Source organism: Apis florea, unplaced genomic scaffold, assembly GCF_048593485.1.
Source record: "Apis florea isolate Af1SG1 unplaced genomic scaffold, ASM4859348v1 contig_2411_pilon, whole genome shotgun sequence".
Taxonomy (NCBI): Eukaryota; Metazoa; Arthropoda; class Insecta; order Hymenoptera; family Apidae; genus Apis; species Apis florea.
Window position 1 is genome coordinate 22,887 of NW_028256580.1, and position 25,668 is coordinate 48,554.

The 25,668-nt window shown below is 30.7% G+C and overlaps 4 protein-coding genes and 1 long non-coding RNA gene across 7 annotated transcripts; 2 read left to right on the forward strand and 3 right to left on the reverse strand.

Moving 5' to 3' along the window:
* Positions 1–809: 809 nt before the first annotated feature.
* Positions 810–11,707, reverse strand: Nup98-96 (nuclear pore complex protein Nup98-96). The gene is made up of 26 exons (XM_086905243.1): positions 11,531–11,707; positions 10,819–11,430; positions 10,520–10,729; positions 9,606–9,848; positions 9,303–9,506; positions 9,131–9,214; positions 8,781–8,957; positions 8,510–8,634; positions 8,101–8,416; positions 7,627–7,810; positions 7,418–7,529; positions 6,824–6,943; positions 5,698–6,750; positions 5,469–5,612; positions 5,222–5,363; positions 4,935–5,120; positions 4,678–4,854; positions 4,344–4,573; positions 4,011–4,257; positions 3,676–3,813; positions 3,203–3,479; positions 2,853–3,116; positions 2,448–2,768; positions 2,137–2,234; positions 1,770–2,016; positions 810–1,654 (listed from the first exon to the last, which is right to left on the reverse strand). Exons 2-26 carry the CDS (start codon positions 10,847–10,849, stop codon positions 1,465–1,467), a joined length of 5,520 nt encoding a protein of 1,839 aa, XP_086761369.1. The 5' UTR covers positions 10,850–11,430; positions 11,531–11,707; the 3' UTR covers positions 810–1,464.
* A 329-nt stretch (positions 11,708–12,036) lies between these two features.
* Pi3K92E (phosphatidylinositol 3-kinase 92E) lies at positions 12,037–20,505 on the forward strand. The gene is made up of 10 exons (XM_003693175.4): positions 12,037–12,820; positions 12,942–13,400; positions 16,111–16,542; positions 16,648–17,078; positions 17,302–17,595; positions 17,707–17,985; positions 18,151–18,420; positions 18,501–18,815; positions 19,056–19,518; positions 19,632–20,505. Exons 1-10 carry the CDS (start codon positions 12,677–12,679, stop codon positions 19,761–19,763), a joined length of 3,219 nt encoding a protein of 1,072 aa, XP_003693223.2. The 5' UTR covers positions 12,037–12,676; the 3' UTR covers positions 19,764–20,505.
* Positions 13,402–21,077, reverse strand: Spindly (spindle apparatus coiled-coil protein 1 spindly). The gene is made up of 7 exons (XM_086905254.1): positions 20,922–21,077; positions 15,448–15,963; positions 15,068–15,368; positions 14,791–14,911; positions 14,420–14,726; positions 14,102–14,258; positions 13,402–13,998 (listed from the first exon to the last, which is right to left on the reverse strand). Exons 2-7 carry the CDS (start codon positions 15,696–15,698, stop codon positions 13,525–13,527), a joined length of 1,611 nt encoding a protein of 536 aa, XP_086761380.1. The 5' UTR covers positions 15,699–15,963; positions 20,922–21,077; the 3' UTR covers positions 13,402–13,524.
* Positions 21,078–21,176: 99 nt separating this feature from the next.
* Positions 21,177–25,188, forward strand: LOC100865348 (protein white). 3 transcript variants are annotated; one of them, XM_086905248.1, is made up of 12 exons: positions 21,177–21,381; positions 21,458–21,611; positions 22,044–22,302; positions 22,474–22,784; positions 22,851–23,049; positions 23,127–23,265; positions 23,447–23,777; positions 23,908–24,039; positions 24,156–24,384; positions 24,478–24,583; positions 24,682–24,853; positions 25,055–25,188. In XM_086905248.1, exons 2-12 carry the CDS (start codon positions 21,513–21,515, stop codon positions 25,163–25,165), a joined length of 2,088 nt encoding a protein of 695 aa, XP_086761374.1. In that variant the 5' UTR covers positions 21,177–21,381; positions 21,458–21,512; the 3' UTR covers positions 25,166–25,188. The 3 variants fall into 3 exon arrangements, 2 of the variants coding, with proteins under 2 accessions (XP_086761374.1, XP_031772091.2); XR_015291328.1 differs by having other exon boundaries at positions 21,177–21,611; positions 24,156–24,404; XM_031916231.2 differs by having other exon boundaries at positions 21,177–21,611.
* LOC147657972 (uncharacterized) lies at positions 21,633–23,460 on the reverse strand. The gene is made up of 2 exons (XR_015291329.1): positions 23,345–23,460; positions 21,633–21,853 (listed from the first exon to the last, which is right to left on the reverse strand). It is a non-coding gene; the product is annotated as an uncharacterized LOC147657972 (long non-coding RNA).
* Positions 25,189–25,668: the final 480 nt, after the last annotated feature.

Genomic DNA, 25,668 nt, shown 5'->3' on the forward strand with positions numbered 1-25,668 from the left:
TGTCACTTTCTCATGAAAATCGGGCAAAGATGGTGTACAAGTCGCTTTATGCTCGAACCAAAGGTGGCTGGTTAGTTGTCTAGCGCGCGCGCATTACTCTTACTACGCTACTACGTTGACTCGAACGTTTCGGGAGTAACGCTATTCTGCTGGTGCGAGCGCGTGCTCGCAAACACCCCTGAAAACGGGAATGTAGGTAGTAGACGAATATCAGCTAATGGTAATGGTAGTAGTGTCGTTGGTGACATCGAGCAACGGAGATGGTGTGCTGGTGGTATGTAGTAGGGATGATGGCGATGGAGGCTGCAACGATGAAAGCGGCGACAACAGAGGCGCAACGACTGTATCGGGGATAAAACGGAATTAGGGGAAGAGAAGCTTAGATTGACGATATCAAAGTGGGGAAGATAGAAGGTGAAAGTTACGAGATATGAAAATATGAATGAGAGGCTGTAGGGAAGAACGAAGATATATCGAGCAGTCGAACATTAATCGCGAAGGAACCGTTCTTTGCGAAAGAGTTAAAACGAACGAATCGACAACCTCGACGCTGAGAAGAAAATCTCGTGTATCGGAGATGATTGAAACCGAGTCGGATGCGCAAACTCGGTATCATTGATTTAACGCGTATATATTATATTTTCAACGCGATGCCAACTTTCTAAATCTTGAACGTACAAATATTTTTCTTTTTCTTTCTTTCTTTTTTTTCTTTTTTTTTTTTTTTTTTCTGTTTTTAATTTCAAATGTGAACATTATAAAAAACATCATCAACTTTCTCTTATCTTTAAAAATATACACAACGGAAATAAAGATATAAAAGATATACTATGATATATTCGTTTCAAAACAAAAGTATTAAAATACTGTATGGACGTATTTCGCTGTTTACATTTTTAAAATACATACAACATGATACACGGATTATTTATTTTCAATAAAATGTTTCTCGAATAAAACCATCCAATCTTAACGATCATTTATCAAAAATTTTTATCGCATTTTGAACGATAACTGCTTAATCTTACGATACTAATCGCGTATACCTATCTTGTCTATTTTTAATTCTTATTCGTTTATTTAAATATCTATAAATACAGAATATCTTAAGTAACAAATTATAGAACATAATCTTTAATAATAGAGATTATAAATTTATCCTATTCGATATTGTTATTATCCTATTATTATTATTATTATTATTATTATTATTATTATTATTATTATTATATTATTATTACTACTACTATCATTAACACTATCATTCTCGTAATTACATGCTCCACTCATTACGATTACTGTACCATCATAATCATCGTTACCTTTATATAAATCATTATTATAATTATTACTACAAAATCATAGAAAATAAAAGTATGTAATTGTTTATTTTGGTTAAAAGAGTAAGAAAATGGTTGTTACTTGTTAATACAATCGCCTATAAATTTCTGTAGAAAACAAAATTTATGCTGCCTGATATATGATTTCATTTACGCGCATATTAACAATAGGACGAAGTTCTTGTTGTGCATAATCTTCCGGTAATGGTAATTGAGATACCAGTTGAAATATCGATGTGGATCTACTCTCGTTCGATTGTAACAAACTTCTAGCCAAATGTAATGTTCTCTTTGCAATTTCCGCTTGACAAAGCCTATCGTGAAAAATAATTATACGTGTGTAATAACGATTTATCTTAATAATGATATAAAAATGGTATAAAAAAAATAATGGTATAATAAAATAAAAGAAAAAAAATAATAGTTCACCTGTGTTTAGCAGTTGGACATGGAAATTGATTGATTTTGGATGGAAGGCTTGATAATCGTTGTTTTAGCGACTCTAATTTAGAACTTATTCCGCGTGGATCAGCACCGCGTAACAAAGATTCGACATCCATAGTTATTTCCATATATTCCCAAAGTAATTGTCCTTGATAAGTCCAACCACTTATAGTGCTACTGTACTCCGGAGGAATCAGCGGGCGTAATAAATCCCGCAAATAATCGTAATTTTCTGAAAATATAAAAATATAAATAAAGTGAGAAATAAAAAGAGCAAAGATTTTGAAAATAAAGAAACAAAGAAGAATAAAAATTGCATAAGAATTGTCACAAGTATCTTTCAAAAACATACCGTTTATTATAATATCCGCTGCTAAATGTTCAATGATAATCTCGTGAGCTTTGTTCCATTGTTCCGCTTGAATGAAATAAAAAGCTGCTTTTCCGTATCTGCGAATAAAAAAAAAAAACAAAATTCTTTTATAAAAACGATAAGGATATGGATCAATGATAATGGATCAATGATCCATCGGTATGGAAGCAATTTGTAAAAAATTTTTTATTTTTATACATTAACTCGATACACAAACGCATGAAATAGTGAATGAAGATATGGAATAGAAACTTATTCCATGTATATATTATACATTAACTTTTACGAACCTCTTAGCTACGTAACTTTTCACGGCTTTAGCCTGATGAATCCAAATTGAAGGTATACCTAGCTCTTCTCGTAAAAATTTTTCTCGCTCGACAGGATCAAGGGAATCGGCGATTTCGTCTATTTCAACGTGACGTTGCAATAAATTCATTACCGCAGTTTTCCTCTTTCCGGCATCTTTCAAATGCAACATCACAAATATAGCCCAATGCCACAGACCGTATGCTTCTAATTGCGTTGCGAAATTAACATGTGTTAAAGTAGCAACATGTTCCGAAAGGTGTGAATAACCCAAAGCTAAAAGCACTTGCTGCATCAGCCAACTAGTGATCAAATTGAATCAATTGAGAACCATTATTATCGAAAATTGAAAAATTAAAAAAAAGAAAAAGAAATCGATCGATTACCTGAGTCTGTAATCTAATGGATCGGCAGTATGCGTTGCTGGATTTAATAGTTCTCCTAATGTATGATTGCCGGTACAAAATAATTTTAATAGATGAAAACATAGATCGTATATTGATTTTCCACTATTTATTTCAAGTTCGTAATCATCTCCTTTGTATTCAGGTTTCGGTATAGTTGTATAAGCGCACGAATCACTTGTATCGAAAGACATTTCGTAATGATCTAATATATCTCTTATCGAACCAGTTGGAGATGAAAAATACCTACAATATATATACGTAATATATATTCTAATAATTTAATAAAGATATAGGATACGTTGCATCGCTTTAGGAAACATGATATTTACGACAAATGAACAGCTAATGCTCTCTTCCAGTCGAAACCTTCGCAGACATTGATAATACCATGTTTACTGGGTACAAGTGGTTCACCCGCTATCAATGCGTAAAGTTTTAATCGATCTAACGAGATTTTTTCATCAACATGGTCACGTCGCCATAATGCAATTTGTTGCTTTATTAATGCCTTTATAGGCATTCCGCTGCATAATTGTGCCATTAATAAAGCCAAACAATGATCGCCTACTTCTCGCGCAGTTTTACATGCCTCTTCTAATTCGAAAGCTTCGTTTCCACCGATGACGGGTAAAAAAAAATAAAATAAATAAATAAAACAAAAAAAAAAAAAAAAAAAGAAGAAAAGTTCGAAAAAGAACATAATTATATTATATGTAATTTCATATTTAACTTAAACGAATTAAAGAATTAAAGAATTGTGTGAAACGTAACAAGAGATTTTTTTGTTACAAATGATACATACCAGATAGTAAAAGCAATATCTTTGTTTCGTTGCTAATATTCGTATCCTCCCATACAAGCGTTTTTCGTATAACATTTCTTAACCATTCCCCGAAAGCCTCTCGCCGTGCTATCACGACACTATGATCTTTCGGATTTTCTAAAACAAATGAAACGGATAATTTATATTAATTCTATATAATTTTCATTCACATGCGTGTATGTTTGTGTAAACAAAAATAGATGACAATATAAGCCTGAAAAAAAATCTAAAAATCTAAAACAAAAGGAACGAAATGGTAAATCGTAATTCGTAATCGCGACTAAATTGTAAATTAATGTGTCTATAAATCATACCTGAAGCAACATTTATATCAGGTAATGTTCCCCAAAGAGCTACGCATAGTTTCCAAACATTAGCAACGTACGAAGCAAAACAATCTGTGCTAAACTGTTCCGCGAATTCTTCGGCTAAACTACAATGCGCGTGTAAAGCCATACTTGCTTTATTAACATCTGTATCTACGTCAAAAATTGGGCAATCTCCTTCTTGATTCATTACACGATGGGACAATTGAATTTTTAGATGACCTTCTATGCTTTCCTTAAATAATATTTATAAAAAATAAAAACAAAAATACAAATATTATTATTTTTAATTCTACGCAACATGCTAAAAATGAAATTTACCTTGAATATTTTAACGCGGTCATCATCGGTTCTGTTACCACCCAAGATTTGAATACGTTGCACTATCGCGACAGATGATGTATCTTCTGGGGAACGACCGCATACGTAAGATCCAATTTGTTCGAATGGACTATTCAATGGTATCTCGTCAGCTTGTTTTCTAGTGTTCAATGTAAGTAACGTTAAACCGCGCCCCCAACTCGGCTTGAACATTCTTCCCATTTGTATGCCTGAATAAATACGTAAACGAGTACACGTTTACATTACGTATATGCATTATCCACGTGAATTCGTAACGTACGAAAATATTATGATGATATGAAAAATAGTTTACCCATATCGGCAACGGAACGAGATTCCAGTTTATGTATAATAGACTTTGATAACGGAACGGCTTCAGAAATCCATTTAAAAATTATAATCACAGGAGAAATCGAAGGATCCGGCAAAACTTTTTCATATATCGATGATTTCTTAGCAATAATATCCATCGAGCGTTTCATCTTAGAATCTGTGATATAAATCGATTCTTTTTTAATTTTCGAAATGCATAAAATATTCATTTTATATGTATTATTAATCTGAAATTACCTAACTTCGAGAGTGCTGGTTCTTCGTAACTAATCGTTGGTGTATGATGATGAATCGTCAAATTTGATCGTAACATCGAATTGTAATTTGACTCGTACTTCTGATCTTCATCGATTTTTTGAACAGTATTGATAAAACTTCGCAAACTCTTATGACCGGACGAAAGAAATAATCTACGATTTGATTCTGAAATAATATTTCAATTTCGAATAAAAGACCATAGTAAGATTCGTTATAAAAATTAGAAAACGAACAATATAATTTGTATGTATATTACAAAGTTTTACCTTGATCGTAAATCTCTTCGTCACTACCGTCGAAGAAGCTAGCTTTCATTAATTGCAATTTATGACTGTCGGTACCCAAAATACGAGCACTGTCACCAGTTGGACTTATCGGTAATCGTTTTTCATGATTATGATCTACATCCTACAAAAATTATTCGAGTAAAAATTTACTTAATCGTAAGTGCGTATAATAAACGATACGATTCTATTTATATTGTAATTTCTGTAAATAAAATTAAAATCTCACTAAAGCTTTTGACTGCTCCAACTTAGTCGCGCATTTCTGTTGAGTTGTGGTGCATAGTTTCAATCTTTTTGTATCATTCACTGTAGGGACGTTATTATCATCCTCATCCGAATCGCTTAGACCATATTTAGAAAAATGATCTACCTAAACGATAAGTAAAAATAGTGACTACAATGAAAAAGCAAATATGAGATTATGAAATTATATAAAATTGATTTCGATTGATTACCTTGAAAACCCAAGAACCAGTTTCGGGGCGATATTCTAAAAATTTGGTATCGTGTTTCGCTGACACTCTTCGTAATTTTTCCTCGTAACCCATTGCCAATAGTCGACAGGGATCGGTAATATCTTTATGTAATGATTTATCGTGTGGCCATACTTGATCTAAAGTAACTTGTGCTTTACGGTTTAATCCTTGTCCGATAGCTGGTTTTTTCTCGTCGTCAGGATAAATGATAACTTCTTTGCGTCGAAAATGTACGATATCATCTAAATTGAGACCGTATATATCAAATGATTCAGGGAAATATACATTTCCGTAACCTTCGCGACCAACTGTGAAATTTGGTACAATACACTTTTCACCATCAACATATTCGTGTAATTCGTCAAGCGATGGAATTGTGTAATAACCAACACGTGTCAACGTCACTTTTGCTGCATTTGTTTTCCCATTAGAATTTTGTAACGTTGAAAAAGAACTTTCGTCTAATTCTTGACTCGAATCGGAATTCCGAATCACAATATCCGTTTTATCAACAAGAGATGAATTCTTTATAGACGTATCCACAGAACTATTAATTTCAGAGCATATTTGATTTGATGGGCTGGCATTGGCGTAAGGTCGCAATTCGCTAATTGTATTATTTATCATTTCTTCGGATAATACGTTCGGGCTAGAGAGCAATGAACGTTGTCCATCGAATGATTCTTCGTTTAAATTTTTTCCACTCGCATTTCGTGGAAGACTTGTTTTCAACCATGATGAAGATGATCTTCGATCGTTTGTTAATTGCCGATTATTATCCTGACTATGATTCTCCTTATCTATAGTTTCGATAGTTGTATCTTCGATATATGAATTCGACATGGATGATCTCTCTTCCCCCTTATCGGAAGATTGTAAATTTTTCGTTGCGTTATGAGAATTTTCAGTAGGTGACGAAACTATTGAATTCAATATCGATTTTGGACGTAATACTAAACGCTTTGCATTTGGACGAGGTTGAAACGCTTCCGAAAGTGGATCTTCCTCTTCAAGACCTTCGAATATTGATTTCTACAAAAATTCGTTATAAATATTCGATATATCTTAATTATCTAAAAAAAATTTTATGATATAAAGATTTTACCTTAAAAGTCACTTTTATTTTCGGAGACTTATTATCAGCGGTAACTTTATATTGTGGACCGTTTAACAGTTTGGAAGGTGCGTTCGCTGGTTTTAGTAACTCTTCCGTTTTACCAGAAGCCTAAGATTATATCATATTATGTACAACATTCAAACATGAAACATTTAAAACATTTTAATTTAGAAACATGCAAAAATATCGAATCGAGTCGAGTTTCGTCCAAAATGAAAATATCTCGTAATCCAAGATTGTCGGGATTCCTGACAATTTTGACACTGTTTTTTTAATTTAATTTTTTGAACGAGTATATTTTCAAAATGTTATTCTCGAAATTTTTGAAAATCCTGGTATTATCAAGATTGAATACCAAAATTTTCATCAATTATTTATTATATTTTTCTAGATTGAAAGTTATTCCCGATCCAATCTCTTCCCGTATCGTATCCAGTGGATTCCAGATATTTTTTTTAGATTTTCTATTGCTCTTGAGAAATAAAAATTATCGCTCTCTTGTACATTTCTATTTTAATTATTTTTGAAGTTAAATACGAAAATGGAGAAATAGTGTGGAAATGAGAAAATAATTTAATATACCGGTAAAAGATTTTTCAATAACGGTGAATCACCAAATGGCGCAGATACCAAAGCCAAAATTTGTTGATGCACTGGTACCGTCCCCGAACTCTTTGTTTGATTAATATTATTCCTGAAAATGAAAATATATTTTTTAATCGATTTCGAGGTATATATATATATATATATATATATGATAAAAATCAAAAGTAAAAAATTTGATATAATACCCAGCACCAAGTAATCCTGTTCCAATACCCGTTCCTACGTTCGTATTAGTTCCAAATGTTGAAGATCCGAATGTCCCCGCTGTATTAAATGTTGCATTGTTACCAGTGTTTCCGAATAAACCACCTGGTTTTTGTTGAGCGAATAAAGTAGAACCACTACCCAACATCAAACTTGTATTTGTACCTAAATTAAATAAATAATATAAAATAAATTCATATCAATTGAAAAATGTTATTTTATTACTTAATTGCTTTATTATATTCTCTCATCAGTTTTGTTTAATTTATAACAGATAGAAAAAGAGTGAGATCATTGTATCGTACGAGGTATACTTTATTAAATAAAATGTTAATTAAAATTTTTATAAGAAATATTTGGATAATAAATTAAAAATATATTTTATATTAATAAAAATGCTTAATATATTGATTTAATTCTAATAATAAAATAAATATACATGTATATAAATTTACCAAGTCCGGATGATGGTGTAGAAGTCGAACCAAAAGAGAATCCAGGTGTTTGTCCTGTAGGTTTAAAAGGTGTATTAAACAATGAAGCACCGGAATTTTGACCTGCAGTGAAACCTGTTGTAGTTCCAAAAGTTGATGGTGTAGTCGAGCCGAAAGACGAAGTCGTTCCAAAACCAATTGTTCCAGTTGATTTGGCACCAAATAAACTAGTACCAGTATTGCTTGACGGTGTTTGACCAAAATTAGAGAATGCAGCGCTAGACGAAGTGGAAGGCGCATTGAAAGCCGATTTATTTTGATTAAATAAACCAATACTCTATAAAAAGATAATAAGAATAAATAAGAATATTAATATGCAATCATCGACAAAATAATAGGATTTTTATTGAATATTTTTTGTTTGCATTACCTGATTCGATTGCGTTGAACCAAATGTAGGACCGAAAGTGGTGTTTTGTCCCGTATTGATACCGAAACCTGTACCAGTATTTTGATTAGTATTGCTGGCTGCAAAAAGTGGCGTTGGAGCTGCTGCTGTAAATAGTAATAAACTGTTATATTTTTACAGAAAGATATAATTTTTATGTCTTTACATGTCTTTACGATACATCGAAATAATAATACTAAGTATATTATTAATCAATATTATTAATGATGAATAACGAATATTTGATACTTACTACCAAAAGGTTTCTGAGTATTGCTACCAAATAAATTTGTGCTTGGGGTAGAATTGAAAGCGAAATTATTTGTTGTTGTTGTCGCTGGTGTACCGAAACTTGTTATAGGCTTTCCAAATAAGCCACTTGAGCCAGATTGTGTGGTGGCTCCAAAACCTCCGCTTATTCCACCAAAACCTAATTTAAGATATAAAAAAAAAAAAAAAAAAAGAGAGAGAGAAAGAAAGAGATATTAGAAGGAAAAAATAAATAATAAAAATAATTCAATTTTAAAACCAAGTTTCTGAATCATTAAATCTTAAAATACAACATCTAGATAGATATACAATAACTAATTTGCATTAGATTACCCGTTGTCGCAGTACTAGTACCTGCCCCTGCATTGCCAAAAGGTGAAGGTTGTGCTGGTGTACCAAAAATTCCTGTACCAGGTCCTAATCATCGAATGAAAAAAAGACAAATAACTGTACAATACAAAACATTCAAATCTTTATTGTGAGAAATTTTGATATATAAGATTACCTTTTCGTCCCACGGAATAATCCTCGAAACGTAACTCCTCGTAAGACTTTGATTCATATTCTTTCATTGATGCGATACACCAATGCCTCGCCGATATAGTATGAGATATACCATTCTTGGACATAGAATCGGTAGTAATCACAGGAGTAAATTTAACAACAGTACCTGTCATACTTGTGGTTGTAGTGTTTGTATTACCAAAACCTAGAATAAACAAAGCAGACATAATAATTATAAAAGAATTCTATAGATTCTTCTTATCATGAATAATATTCTTATCATGATTAAATATTATAGGCATACCAGGTGTTGTACCAAATAAATTAGTATTTCCAGTGGTACTGCTTTGTCCAAAAGGAGTAGTTTGTTGAGTTGACTGTTGAGGTTGTCCAAATAAATTTGTTCCAGATGTAGCGCCGAAACCAAATCCAGCTGGTTTGTTTGATTGACCAAATGCAGAAGTTGCGGTACTTGTGCCAAAAAGATTTGTACTTGCATTTTGCTGAGTACCGAATAAGTTGGTATTGGTATTTGTTGTGCCAAATCCTATAAAAACATAAAAAAAAACAATTATATTTTTATTATCCAATTTATAAAGAATTAATATTAGGAATATAAAAAGGAAATAAAATAATAATTTCATTGATAATATTAAAACTTTAACAATCACTTATTTATATTCTCATTTTTAAAAATTTAAAAGATTTTTAAATAAGACTAACTTTTTATATACACGTTATATTAGAAATATTTCTCTTTGTACATGTATCAATAATAATAGAATGATACAATAAATATATTTTAAAATTGAAATTAAGTAAAATATTTCTAATAAAATATATATACAATTGTTTCAAAAAATTAGTTTTGATTGAAAATTGCTCCACTAATTAATCTAACGATTGTAATCAACTTTTGAAAAATTTAAAAACAAAAATAGAGAATTAAAGAATTAAAGCTATATAATATGCATAATTGATTGATTTCATAAATCAAATTCAATTAATAAATAGAAAAAATAAAAATAAGCAAAAATATCAAAATTCAAATTCATTCTTGTTATTCCTGTTGCATTAACCATTGCATTGATTGAAAATCATTGATTTTAAAAATTAACAAATCTTGTTAAAAAATTCAACAAAAAATTGCATTAATAAAATTTCGATATCTTATGTTATTAACCACTTCACCACAATCAATAATCTATAAATTGTTACCTCCAAAAGATGGTTGAGTAAATGCAGGTGGAGTTGTAGTATTACCAAATAAGCCACCGGTGGTAGAGCTCGCAGGTTTTGAACTAAAGAGAGAAGTATTACTACTACCAAAGACTGGTGCAGCACCAGTGCCAAAACTTGTTGTAGTGATTGGTTTACCAAATGCCGACTGTCCGAATGGACTGGATTGTGTAGCTGTATTGAAACCACCTTTAATAATATATTAATTATAATAATATGTAATTAATTTATATAAAAGAAATGAAAGAGAACAAAAAATTATTATTTGTTTTACTTACTGAACGATGTACTTCCGGATTGCCCAAACATACTTAATACAATGATCCTGATTTTTTTTTAACAATTATTGACACCTGCAATAAGTTATTAGGTTCGAAAAAAAAATATTTCAAAATAATTTATAAAATTTATAAAAGAATTACACTTAAAATTTACTAAAATTATTTTACATATTTATTAAAGCAACATGTTGTATAATATAATATATAAATATATAATAATATATCAGCTGTATACATGTATAATGTACACGTACATGTATATTATATCTCATATATATTTTTCTGAGATCTAATTAATTTTGATCGAATCAAAATAATATGTGAAAATGCAAAATACTTACGCGTGATAATATTACGGTTAATATGATTTTTTTTTTTTTTTTCTTTTAAAACGTTAGGAAAGTTACCGTTAATACAGTAGTAGGCACAAGTTGTCATTCACTGTAATTGTAAATCATTTGTCAGAATTGTTATGAATACGTTAAAATCGTTCGTTAAAACTTTATATAAAGTCAATTCTTTCGCAAACTTTACATCTTATTATATTTGTTTTGGTACGATAATTATATGAAAAAGAGGTTACACGAGTCAAATTTTAAACGTTGATACCTAAAAATTCAACAAACGAAATAATATGAAAAGCGATAATGTATAGCTTCGCGAGATTTGTACCTTCTATTCAACTACTGATTACTGATTATATACATACAATTACTGACAATTCTACCGCATATAAATCACATACGCGTTATATACGTCGTAAAATTGCAAATCTCGAAAATCAATCGATAATACAGTAACAATATTATAATTTTCCAAATACCAATAAATCGGTAACAATCAGGTTAGACAAAGTAAAGGACACAAAAGTTCTGCAACTTATAAGTCATTTTTCATTGATTAATTTATATTTAGAGATTTTTTTCTCAAATTGAATTATAACAAATAACTATATCTAGAACTTTTCTAATTTAATGGCAGCTAGGGACTTTACTATTATTATTATCATCATTATTATTATTATTATTATTATTATTATTATTATTATTATATATTTATATTTTTATTTTACATAATGAAATTAAACGATGATCAATATTTTCGATTACAAATATTACAAGCTCGTTATTACAAGCTTATTAAATTAGATATATATTAAAAAGTAAATTATAAGATATTATGAGAGAAATTAAAAAATTACTTACGTATATACGTACATATATACATATGTACATATAATTTTATATATATAAAATTCGATTGAAATAAGATCCAATAGAAAAACAGACTAATTTTGCTTTGATATACACATATGTACATAAATGTACGTGTATAAGTAGGTGGGTAGAATGCATTTATAAAAATAATGGCTGACGAGTAGTGTTATCACGTATAAAAAGAAGCGATTATTAGGATTTCACTTGTGTGATTCGAATCGAATAAAGTAACATTTCTTTTATATATTAAAGTACATAATAGATATGATACAAAATGTTACAAATTCAACCGATAATAATTAAATAATCGAGCAAGTTCATCAATTAATCTGAATTTAGAATCTTGCAAAATTCAGATTTGAAAAAAATTTACAATTATATGTATGGATATAAGAATGAAGAAAAAAAGCTCATAAGAAGAGAGATATTGTGTTGATCGTATGATCGTTTTATTTATCATACAACTTCTTATCAAACGATTCAATGAAGTCATATTGTTTAAAAGAGAAAGGATACTTTCGGTCACGATGCGACCTATACGATACATTTCGTGTGTTTTTCTTCGATTAATTTAAACTAACTATTGTCCTTTGTATTTTATTAAATTTTTTTACGTATTATCGAAAACGTTTAACACAATGGTTCATATACCAAGTGCGTATACTTACAATTTTTGGGCTAAATCACCCACAGAAGTTGTTGAACTTACTTGTTTAATGCCAAATGGGGTCGTTATACCTTTGGAAACTAATCGCAATATCACTTTGGCTGAAATTAAAGAGGTAGGTTAAAAAAATATAAAAAATGTAATTTTTATATATATATATATGTATGTATATATGTATTATGTAAAAAAATAAATATAAAAATATATATTAATAACCAATATAAATTCTTCTAAAGGATCTCTGGGATGAAGCCAGCAAATATCCTCTTCATGGTACATTAAAAGATGCTCCGTCCTATGTATTTTCATGTATTAACTCGAATGCAGAAGCGGAAGAATTACGAGATGAAACTAGACGTTTGTGCGATATTAAACCATTTTGTTCTGTGCTTAAAGTTATAGAGCGTGAAGGTGTTAAAAGTGACAGAAATTTAGATTCTCGAATTGGTGTTCTTATTGGCAAAGGATTACACGAGTTTACAGCGTTAAGAAATTCTGAAGTAAATGACTTTAGATGGAAAATGAGAGTTTTAGGAGATGAAGTTGCAATGGCAAGACAAAAGAAATCTTGGATGGAAAAAGTACGTTATCAATTTCCTACGCGATTAGCACCGACTGCCACGATACCAAAAAATATCGAATGTCGATTAAAAGATGGAAATATCGTTCTTGTTACTAAATTTGAAAATACAGAGGTAAGAGAACAATTATTTTATTATTTTTTTTATTATCATATTATATATATTGAAAAATTGACAAATATTTCTTTACATTCGACAAATACAATATCGTATAGTAAATGTTTATTAATCATTGGATTTAGTTAGATATGTAAACTATAGGATATTTTTCATTGTCCATGCTAGATAAATTTTTACTTTCCTCAATCGCTATATTCTCCATAGAATGTAAAAGTTTATTAGAAATTTTATTTGCATTATTATTATCATTTTGATTATGTTCAAACTTGCATGATTTTTTAGGCTTAAGAATTTTTAATTCTACACAATTATTTTGATTAGAATTTTCTTTATCAATTTGTTCATTATGATTTTCACAATCTTCCAAATTTTTAATCAAACAGGAAGTATATTTAATTTTAGCAGAATTATTTAATGGAAATGATTGAGCAGAGTTTTGTAATCCTTTTCTGTCAATAGATTGTTTTTCATTAATTTCTGTATTATCGTTATTACATTTTTGCTCGACATCAATGAATTCTTTCAAGATTTTGTCCTCTACATGATTCATAAAATCCATTTTTGATTCTGCTTGTGCAGCGCATATTTGAGCCTTTTAAAATATAAAAAAAAATATTATATACAACCATTCTTCTAGAAATAGAGACGATTATCAAATAAATAAAATTAAAATTATCAAAAATAGAAATAATTACCTCCAGAGACAGAGCTTTGCAACGCCAATAATTTAATTGTTTGGTAATAGTCAATTTTGTTTCTTCTTGTATCAAAAATTTTGTATAAAGATCGTCTACTTTTGTACGTAGTTCATCTGTTTCTTTTCTTTTAGTATCCAAAAGTGATTGAAAGTAGCTTTAATTTTTGTAATGAAAAAATGAAAAAAAAAAAAAATATATATATATATAAGAAAAAGTGTATAATAGAGAAACAAGAAAGAGAAAGACAAATGGACATTATTTAATGCTAGAATTTTATTAATATATATATATATATATATATAATTCATTTTATACCCGAAAGATGTGTCGTTACGATCTAATTGTTTTGAATCATTCTTCTTAATTTCACATTTCAATTTACTTTCGAGATCCGATATTCTATTTTTATATTTTTGAAATAACTCCTCATTCTCTGTTGATATATAATTGGTATCATTTTCCCATTTTCTAAATGTTGCAACACGTTCTGCTTTTAACATTTTAAGTTCTGCAGTTTGCGATTTATATATGCGTTTTAATTCTGTATATTTCTCACGTAATACATTCATTTTATTCATTGTGTTTTGCCGACGATCTTCTACTTCAGCAAAAAGTGAATTACCTGTATACAAAAAAATTTTAAAAATCTTAAATGAAAATAATTAAATTTTATTATTAATACTCGCCTTTACGTGATTCACATGTAGCATCCATTTGTAGCGATGCCACTTCTGCACGTTTTAAAATAAGTTCCGCGCGAACTTCTTCTAAAGTTTGATCTTTTTCGTGTAATTGTTCTTTGATACTCTATTCAATAGAAATAATATTTTATTTTATATTTTCGATCATATAATTTATATATATATATATATATATATACCATAATTTATTTATATTTTATTTCTAATATTCTGATAATATTCTAATAATTTTTTAATAAATATATCAATCTTTTATACTCACTTGAGTATAGTATTCGTAATTGTCGCATCGAGCTTTTAATTCCTCGATCATTTTTTCCGCATGTTCATTTTTTCCTTTCTCTTCTCGCAGTATAGATAAAAGTTCGTCAACATGATTCCTTAAGGAAATATTATCTGTTTCGAGAGAAAGATTTGTAGATTGATCTCTGATAGTATTGCATTCAGTTTTAACACATTGATCAGCGTTTTGTTGCAATTCTTCAATTCGTTGTGTCTGTTGTGCTAATTTTTTTTCTAAATTTGAAATTATATTTTCATAATCTTTTGTAAGAATGCGATATCTATAAAAGGAAAAAATAAAAAAATAGGAGAAAGGTTAACAAGCAATATTGTATTTTTATAAAAATTTCGTAAATTTACTTTTCTTTGTCTTTGAAAATAACTTGTTCTTTTTCGAAGATTCGTTCCTCGAGAGAACGTTCAAGTAATTCATTTGCTTCTTGAGCCTCCCGTAACATAACTTCGTTTAATTCAAGTCTTCGTTTTAAATTATGAATTTCTTGTTTACAATTTTCGTATTCAACTTGTAATAGTTTATAGCAACGATCATTGCGTATGTCTGTGCATTCTTCGATATATTCTTCCACATTTATTGAATCTTGTGTAGACATGTTTTAAGGTTAACTTTTATTACGCGCGTTCAAATTTAAAGGCGAATCGTGATGAACTGTTGTTTAAAAATTAACAAATATCAACAATATCGTATACTTATCTTGTACTTGTTTCTTTGAATTACAGTTCGTATATATATATATATATATATGAAAAGTGTAAACATCTATATTTATGACTTCCCTCTCTATTTTATCTTTCTCTCCTTCCCCTCGGTATTTCCACTCATCCGTCATCCTCCCCACCCTTCACGTATTTCCTGTCCTGTTTGCGAATTCCCGCCAAAAAGTAAGAAATCGAAGAAAATCGTTAAAAGTATAAAATTTTCAAAAAAGAAGCAAAAGTAGTAATTTTATCTTCTTAAATAAACATATTTATAATTTATTATAAATGATTATAATTTATTTCCAGACAGCTTTCACATTTCAAATATCACACAGTACGACGCCATATCAATTATTGGTATCTATATTAAATAAACGAGCAAACACTTTAATGTCCAAAGGACATCCAAATGATTTTACTCTGAAGGTTTGCGGGCAGGAGGAATATTTAATAGGAGATTATCCTTTAATACAGTTTAGTTACATTCAAGATTGTGTAGCAAAAGATATTACTCCTACATTGGTCACTCTAAGCAGAGATAGCGTCTCTGTTGATCAGGAAAATACTTCAGAAAATATAGAGGCAGATACTTTGCAACGTACAAGACCGTCTTTTTCCACGCTAACCTTGCGGAAAAAGGGTAAACATGTATCTGCTTGGAAAATAGAGGAACCGTTTGTTTTCACTGTCAATGCGATATCACGATTAAACTGCGATGCGGCTCATCGTACCGTTGAGGTATAAACTTCTCGTTTTATAATGCAATCGTTACTCGTTTTATCATATCTTTTAATTTCAAGGATTAATCTTGATTTCTCCGTTGAATCTTACTCCATCTTACAGATTGGTCTCCAAGCCGGTCTTTTTCATGGTGGGAAATCTTTGTGCGAAAGTCAGAAGACTAAAGAAACTGTCGTCAATTCTGACGGTAGTTGCGAATGGGAAGAAACTTTAAAATTTGATATAAAAGTACGAGATATACCGCGAATGGCTAGGCTGTGTTTTGTTTTATATGAAATTAGTAAGACTGCGAAAGGATTGAAAAGTCGTAGATTAGTTAAAGATACCAAACAAGAGTTTTTTATAAATCCGTTGTGCTGGGCTAACACGACTATATATGACTTTAAATCACAATTAAAAACGGGAGCGATGACGTTATATACATGGACGTATGCCGAGGATATGCAAAATGATGATCTTCTGCATCCTCTGGGAACGGTAGTGTCAAATCCTCATATAGATAGAGCGGCTGCTTTAATGTTAACATTTCCAAAGTAAGTCTAGCTCTTTCTTTCATTCTACTTTCTCTTCATTTTTTTTTTTCTTTTTCTTTTTCTCTTTTTCCCCGAACATATTAAAAAAATATTATTATCCCTTTTATCCCCTTCCTTTCCATCGTCCATTTTTGATATTTTATAATACGTATATATATATTTTTTTAATACATAATTAATTTCACAATTCTTCGTTGTTTATCGTTTGCACATTCTCTGTTAGTTATGGGAAAGAGAAGTCGGTTCTTTATCCTACCCCGGAGAAAATGGTGGAATACGCGAGAAAGTTGCGAGAATCATCTACCGAACGTTCGATTCAAGAAGAACCTAATCAAGAATCTGATGTTGGTAAGCTTCAGCAACTCGAACAACTTCGATTATTAGCGGACAGAGATCCATTACACGAGCTTCACGAACAAGAACGAAAGATAATGTGGACGTTAAGGCATCATTGTCTTCTTGAAATTCCCACGCTGTTGGCCAAGTTGTTGCACTGCGTGGAATGGAATGATCATAGGTGAAAATCTAAATATTCGAAATACCAAACGATAGGAGTTATTTTAACATCGTCCATTTTCATAGAAAAAGAGAACGTTTAAATCTACTTTCCGATTCTCGACGTATACAGGGAAGTAGCTGAAGCTACGGCGCTGGTGCAACAGTGGCCCAAATTATCCGTCGAAAAGGCACTTGAATTATTGGATTATGCTTATGCTGATCAAAATGTTCGAAGTTTTGCTGTACGTTGTTTAATGGATGTCAGCGACGAGGATTTGAGCCTTTATCTATTGCAATTGGTACAAGCGTTAAAACATGAAAATTATTTATCCTGCGATTTGACGGAGTTTCTACTGAGACGCGCGCTTAACAATCGAAGAATCGGTCATTTTTTATTTTGGCATCTTAGGTTGGTGTAATTTCGTCTAATGCATTTCATATATTTTCTTTTCTTTCGTATACCTTTTTATTGAGTTCGATGAAAGGGAAAAAAAGCTATTTACTCTATTTTCTATTTTTCATATTTATCTTTTACGAATGTTCTACTTTTTTTTTTTTTTTTTTTTTTTGTTAGATCAGAGATGCAAGTGGGTGCTGTGTCTGTTCGCTTCGGTTTAATATTAGAAGCGTATTGTAGGGGAAGTCAACAGCATATGCGGTCACTATTTAAACAAATGGAATGTTTGGGTAAATTGAAAAGTGCTTCCGAACAAATAAAACAGAGAAAAGATCGGAAAGCTGCGTTACAAGGATTTCAAGAATTTATTCAAGAACCCCATTGTCAAGATGCGCTATCGAACGTTTTGAATCCATTGGATCCGAGTTTCCGATGGAAACGCATTAAGTAAGCTTCTACGTTAAACATTACGATTGTTATGAGAGATTTATGTGAATTTGTGTGAAACGAAAATTAATGATTCACAGAATTGAAAAGTGTAGAGTAATGGATAGTAAAATGCGACCACTTTGGCTAGTTTTTGAAAATGCCGATCCATTCGGTGACGATATTTACTTGATACTCAAGCATGGAGATGATTTGAGACAAGATATGCTCACGCTACAGATGCTACGAATCATGGATAAACTTTGGAAGAGAGAGGGTCTGGATTTACGTATGAATCCTTATGGTTGCATATCAACGGAAAATAGAGTCGGTATGATCGAGGTAGTTTTAAATGCGGAAACAATTGCAAATATACAAAAGGAAAAGGGAACTTTTTCGGCAACGGCTGCTTTTAGGTATATTCAAATAAAAAATTCTTCTTCTTTACCACACAATTTAAAAATATTTTCTATATTATATTTTTTATTATTATTATTATTATTATTATTATCATCATCATTATCATTATCATTATTATTATTATTATCATTAGCATCATCATCATCATCATCATTATCACCATTATTATTGTTGTTGTTGTTGTTGTTGTTGTTATTATTATTGTTATTATCATCATCATCATTATATTTCTATAGACGAGGATCTTTGCTTGCTTGGCTAAAAGATCATAATCATACCGAGGCAGCATTGAATAGAGCTATCGAGGAATTTACTTTGAGTTGCGCGGGTTATTGTGTGGCTACGTACGTACTTGGAATTGCCGATAGACATTCGGATAATATAATGGTGAAGAAAACCGGGCAATTGTTTCATGTTGATTTTGGTCATATACTTGGACATTTTAAAGAGAAATTTGGATTCAGACGTGAACGTGTACCTTTTGTGTTAACCAATGATTTCGTGCATGTAATAAACAAGGGTCAAACAAAGAAAGGTCAAGCAGTTGAATTTCAACGATTTCAGAGTCATTGTGAACAAGCTTTTCTCGTTCTACGGCAACATGGAGGACTAATATTGTCCTTGTTTGCCATGATGATATCAACGGGATTACCTGAATTATCATCGGAAAAAGATCTTAATTATTTAAGAGATACTTTGGTATGATATCATTTTTTTTCTCTCTAATCCTTTCCCTTTTTTTGAATGACAAAAAAAAAAAAAAATTATTGAATAGAAATTTGAAAAATTGATTGGAATTTTTTTGGAATTAGGTACTCGAGATGTCCGAAAGCGAGGCACAAAAGCATTTTAGGAGTAAATTTGATGAAGCTCTTTGCAACTCGTGGAAAACTTCGTTAAATTGGGCCTCTCATAATATGTCGAAAAATAATAAAACAACATGAATAAACGAACGATTGGATGAAATATAAAATGGAAGAAATAAGTGAATCCGATTCTGTTCTGCTTATAGACAAATGAGAGTATTATCGCATCAATAATTTACGTTTAAATTACGTGGAAAATTGAAAGCCGATGATGGATATTTTATCTTCGAAAAAGAATACATTCGATATAAAGAAAGATAAAGTGATCTAACGTTTTTGATCATCAGTAATTATCTTTCACGTTGCTGTGCGACAGTAACGCGTGTACGCGTGCGCGCACACACCTTATCGTGATTGTCGTCTCCTCGCTCCTTTCTCTCTCTTTCTCTCTTTCTCTTTCTACTTTGAACATTTTCACTACGCGCACGCGCATACGCAAACATTCGATTCTTTATTGTACATTCATACGCTATATCTTTACTCTCCTCCCTCTTTGCCACATTTAATAGGTGGGTGGAAAATAGAAGCAGAATACGTATATAGTACATATCATTGGTTGACATTGCGAGCGCGAAATTCTCATAAACAGAACGAAATAGACGAGTATTTCTTTGAAAGGAATGTTTCACTCATAAGACATTTCACTCGTCGTATTAGATTATCGCAGTATCGTGGCTGTGCCGTTCTACCAGCACTCTTTATAATCTTTACCAGATTAAGGAATGTTCGAAGGATTGATGAAAAATTCTCGATAAATCCTTGAAATTTCCGAATCTTAAAATATTATTATATCGATTGTAATAAACGAAGTTATTCTTCATGTTGCTTTTTCATTATTTGAAAAACCTATATGTAGAAATACTACGAAATCCAAATACTTTTGTTAAATGTTGTATGATTATTGAAGAAAAAAAAAAAAAAAAGATAAAGGAAACAAGGAGAGAGAAAAAAAACGAAAAAAGATGATAAAATGTGGTATGAGTACAAGTTACGGTACAAGTTTTTTTATAATTTTTTTTTTTTTTTTTTTTTTAATACTATAGAGTAATTCAACTTTTTGAAATGTTGTTTGTACAATTTGTAACTTCACAGTTATTATTATTATTATCCAAATATACGTACAAGAAGAAAAATAGGAAAATGAAAAATATTTGTAAAAGAAAATGAATATAAACGAACGTATAATAATATCGAACATAATTACGTATGCAAGACTGTCGTGTCGGATTTTTTTACCTTGTTATTGGCCGCGTTACCCGTAAGCTCGTGGATCACTGGAGTCGCATTACATAAGTTGACACGAAGCGACGGAACAACGAATGGAGGTGGAAGACGACTGCAATCCGAGAACATTGTGCACTCTGTGGCTACTTCGAACCTCGAGCTCTATCTGATCATAAACCGAGTTGATCACATCGAACACTTTTTTCGAATCGTATTGTTTTCAATTCTCATTAAGTGTTATACGCAATAGCGTAGAACATAGGGAAACATTTATATGTGCGCGATCCGTTTGAAGAATATTTCTTCTTTCATTTTTTTGAAGTTTTTATATTGGATTTATCAACATTCGTATAAATAAATTGCACATCCGTTCCAAAGGAGCTTGATTTCAAAGAAAAAAATTATATGGAATTATTATCGTATTTTATACATTGTGTTGAATAATAATTTTTGTTTATCGAAAACCGGTTCGGTATGAGTGTCTCTTAAATAAGATTGATCGGAGTTTTATTAATATATCTATGTTCGGTGATACTTACGTTTCGCAGGATAATTCGAAGGAAAATTATAGATGAAATTGATAAGAAATTGAGTCCGAGAAATATGACTGCAACAGAAGAAACTGAACCTTTGATATCATCGAAAGGTTTAACTACTTCTCGGAATAAACCGCAAACGATCTTATACGATGCGATTTCATTGGTAAGTAATTAAACGATTTAATTAAATTCCTATATTATTTATTACGAATTTATTTCAAATTTCGCAAAATTGCGAATTGATATTACTCGGTAGAATTATTCTGAATGTATAGTATTATACTTTTGGCCTCGTTCAATGCTTGAACGAAGAAGATTATGATATCATATGGCTTCCTCGATGTTTTACGGTTTTCCCAAGATTATTTTCATTATTTCGAATTTATTTTTTATAAAATGTTGTTTCTGAAAATATAAACGAAAAACATAAAAATCATACAAAATATATATCTGATAAAACGAAATAAGTTAATTATTTTTTATAATTTTTTTTTCTTCTTTCTTCAAAAAGAATTTTATCTTTTTTTTTTTTTTTTTTTTTTTTTTACATTTTACATTCGCTTCTCTTCTATGCTTTTGTTTAATGATTTTTTAGGAGGGAAATGAAAGAATCGCAGTTTCGAATTCGAAGATATCGTCGTTCAAATTAAAGCCGATCTTACATTCTTCGAGAACAGGGATAACATCGAAGAATACGACATTGGGACAGCATTCCACAGGAAATACCGAAAACGAATCAATTACATATACATGGAGCGATTTAAACGTATATGCCGCTAAAGTAAACGAAAAACCATGGGAAATTTTTTTGAAAAGAAGAAAACCTATCGAACGAAGACACTTATTGAAAGATGGTAAGAACGAATTCTTTGTCGGAATCGGAAAGAATAAGGAATAAGATTAGAAGAAAATATTTCGACAAAGATTTATCGCGTAGAATTAATTGAGAATTGAACAGTTGGAAAGAGGATTGAAACGATTGTCTAAACATCTTATCTCTATGTTGGTGTAAAATTTGATTACAGTATGCGGCGTCGCATATCCAGGTGAATTGTTGATAATTATGGGATCATCGGGAGCTGGTAAAACAACATTATTAAACGCTTTGACATTTCGATCGGGTTGTGGAGTAATTGCATCAGGTGTAATGGCTGCAAACGGGCGAAGAGTATCTTCTACGATACTTACATCGAGAACCGCGTATGTGCAACAAGATGATTTATTCGTTGGCACTTTAACCGTTAAGGAACATCTTTTGTTTCAAGCTATGGTTCGTATGGATCGAAAAATACCTATGGAGCAAAGATTCGATCGAGTCCATCAAGTAATTAACGAGGTACATCTATAATAAATATCTAGATTTGTAATTATAAATCGTTTATATAATTTTTATAATTCATAGCTTGCATTAACCAAATGTAAAAATACGGTAATTGGTCAACCGGGAAGGATCAAAGGCCTTTCCGGAGGCGAAATGAAAAGGTTGTCATTCGCGTCAGAAGTTCTTACCGATCCACCGTTGATGTTTTGTGACGAACCTACATCGGGCCTCGATTCTTTTATGGCGCATCAAGTAGTTTCAGTATTGAAGGCTTTAGCCGGTAAATAACAGTCAAGTTCGATCGAATAAATTGGATCGATGTATACAAATATAAGAAATTGAACCGTAATTTTGTAGCACGTGGTAAAACGATCGTCGCTACATTGCACCAACCTTCCTCGGAATTATTCGCTCTGTTCGATAGAATTTTGTTAATGGCCGAGGGAAGAGTAGCTTTCATGGGTACGACATCGCAAGCTTGCACTTTTTTCGAAACGTAAGTATCGTGTTATCTAGTAACACGATAAATAATAATACTTATTAGAAACATTGTCGCGAACGCATGCTTTACACACCTCGTTTCCATATCTCGCTTTCTTATTTTTTTTTTTCCATACACAGTTTTTTCTTCTCGTTACACAGTTTAATTAAGTAATAAAAGTATTTGATGTTTACAGACTTGGCGCCGCTTGTCCTAGTAATTATAATCCGGCGGATTATTTTGTTCAAATGTTGGCGATTGTGCCTGGACAAGAAACGTCTTGTCGTCATGCGATAAACACTGTATGCGACGCCTTTCAAAAAAGTGAACACGGTATTAAAATTGCATTAGAAGCGGAGGCAATAAACAATGAGTTCGATGATTCGATGCGAGATTCGAAATATTCGAAAAATCGATCGTTGTATAAAGCAAGTTGGTGCGAACAATTTCGTGCAGTTTTATGGCGTTCCTGGTTATCGGTTATCAAAGAACCTATCCTCATTAAAGTTCGTCTGTTACAGACTGTTGTAGGTATTATTGTTAAAAAAAAAATAAAAAGACATTGATTAAAAATATATATCGTCGCTATAAATTATATTCTAAATATATATACATATATGTATATATATATGTATATATATTTATCGTTTGTTGTAGATGGTATCTTTATTGGTGGGAATCGTTTATTTCAATCAACGATTAGATCAAGATGGAGTAATGAATATCAATGGTGCTTTATTTATATTTCTCACCAATATGACTTTCCAGAACGTTTTTGCAGTAATCAATGTAAAATTTTATTTGCTTATATAAAAATTATATAAAAAATAAAGCGCAAAGTTATGCCATTTATATGTATGTATGTTTATATATATACGTGTGTATATTTCATTTATACTGTGTAGGTTTTTTGCGCAGAACTACCGATATTTTTAAGGGAACATCGAAACGGCATGTACCGTACAGATGTATATTTTCTATGTAAAACGCTCGCAGAAGCGCCTATTTTTATAGCAGTACCGCTTCTCTTCACTATTATTGCTTATCCCATGATTGGATTGTATCCGGGAATCGATCATTTTTTCATTACCGCTGGTATTGTTGCTCTCGTTGCTAACGTTTCGACATCTTTCGGTACGTTATTTGTAATACATGTATGTACAATTTTATCATACTTATCTAATTTATCTAATACTTATATAACAGAAAAATATATATTTTTTTTAGGCTATTTAATATCCTGCATTAGCAACAATTTATCTATGGCGTTATCCATCGGACCACCAGTGATAATACCGTTTTTGCTTTTTGGTGGATTTTTCTTAAATACAGCGTAAATATAATTACAATGGGATATATTTAATATTAATTATTTATATAGATGCGGAACACTTACTTATATATGTATAATTTATACGTAATATCTTACAGATCCGTTCCATTCTATTTTGAATGGTTCTCTTATTTATCTTGGTTTCGGTATGGAAACGAAGCTCTTCTTATCAATCAATGGTCCGAAGTGGAATCTATAGAGTGTACAAGAAGCAATGCAACTTGTCCTAAATCTGGTCGAATGGTTTTGCAAACGTTCAATTTTAAACAGGTTCGCGATATTATAATACATGCATACATATTTATGATATTATATCCGTTTCGATGCCGCAAGAGAGATTATATTTCGCTTCGAATATAATGTTCGATTTCTTTAATTATTTTCTTTTGAGTGCACGCACGTATATATTTTTTTTCTACATATTATATATAATTTTTATTTATCCTCTTACTTTATCGTTTTCGATTTTAGGAACATTTTTGGATGGATATCGTATGTCTTTTTTCCTTAATTATCGCATTTCGTTTTTTGGCATTTCTGGCCCTACTATTAAAAACTTGGGGCAATTACAAACAAAGATAGAAAAAGAAAGATAGATTAAAAGTTACGTCAAAAAATTTAATAACCGCTGTCATTTTTGTCTTGTCAAAATCCGCGCACAAATTTTTTGCCGGATAACTTTTGCTTTTCTTCATAATTTATCGTAAATATTTTATATTTGTTCTTTCGTTTTACGACACACGAAACGAATAAATATTTTCCTAATTTCTGTTACCCTATCAGAATCCACGTGGAATTTATTTTACACAATTTTTGAACAAATTATATTTTTCCATTTTGCAAAATTTTTCATTTTTTCAACTCATTTCTAAAATAAATATACATTGGAAAAGAATTATTGTATTAACATTTTTTATATATCATTTGAATCAATAAAAGATTATAAAAAAAACATGTTTGAGCTTTTTTTCGTATATTTATACATGTATCATGATCGTTGATATTGTTTGTAAAAAGAAAAATAAAAAATAAAGGAAGAAAAAAAAATAAGGATAGAGAAAAGATAAACGATATTGAACTCATGA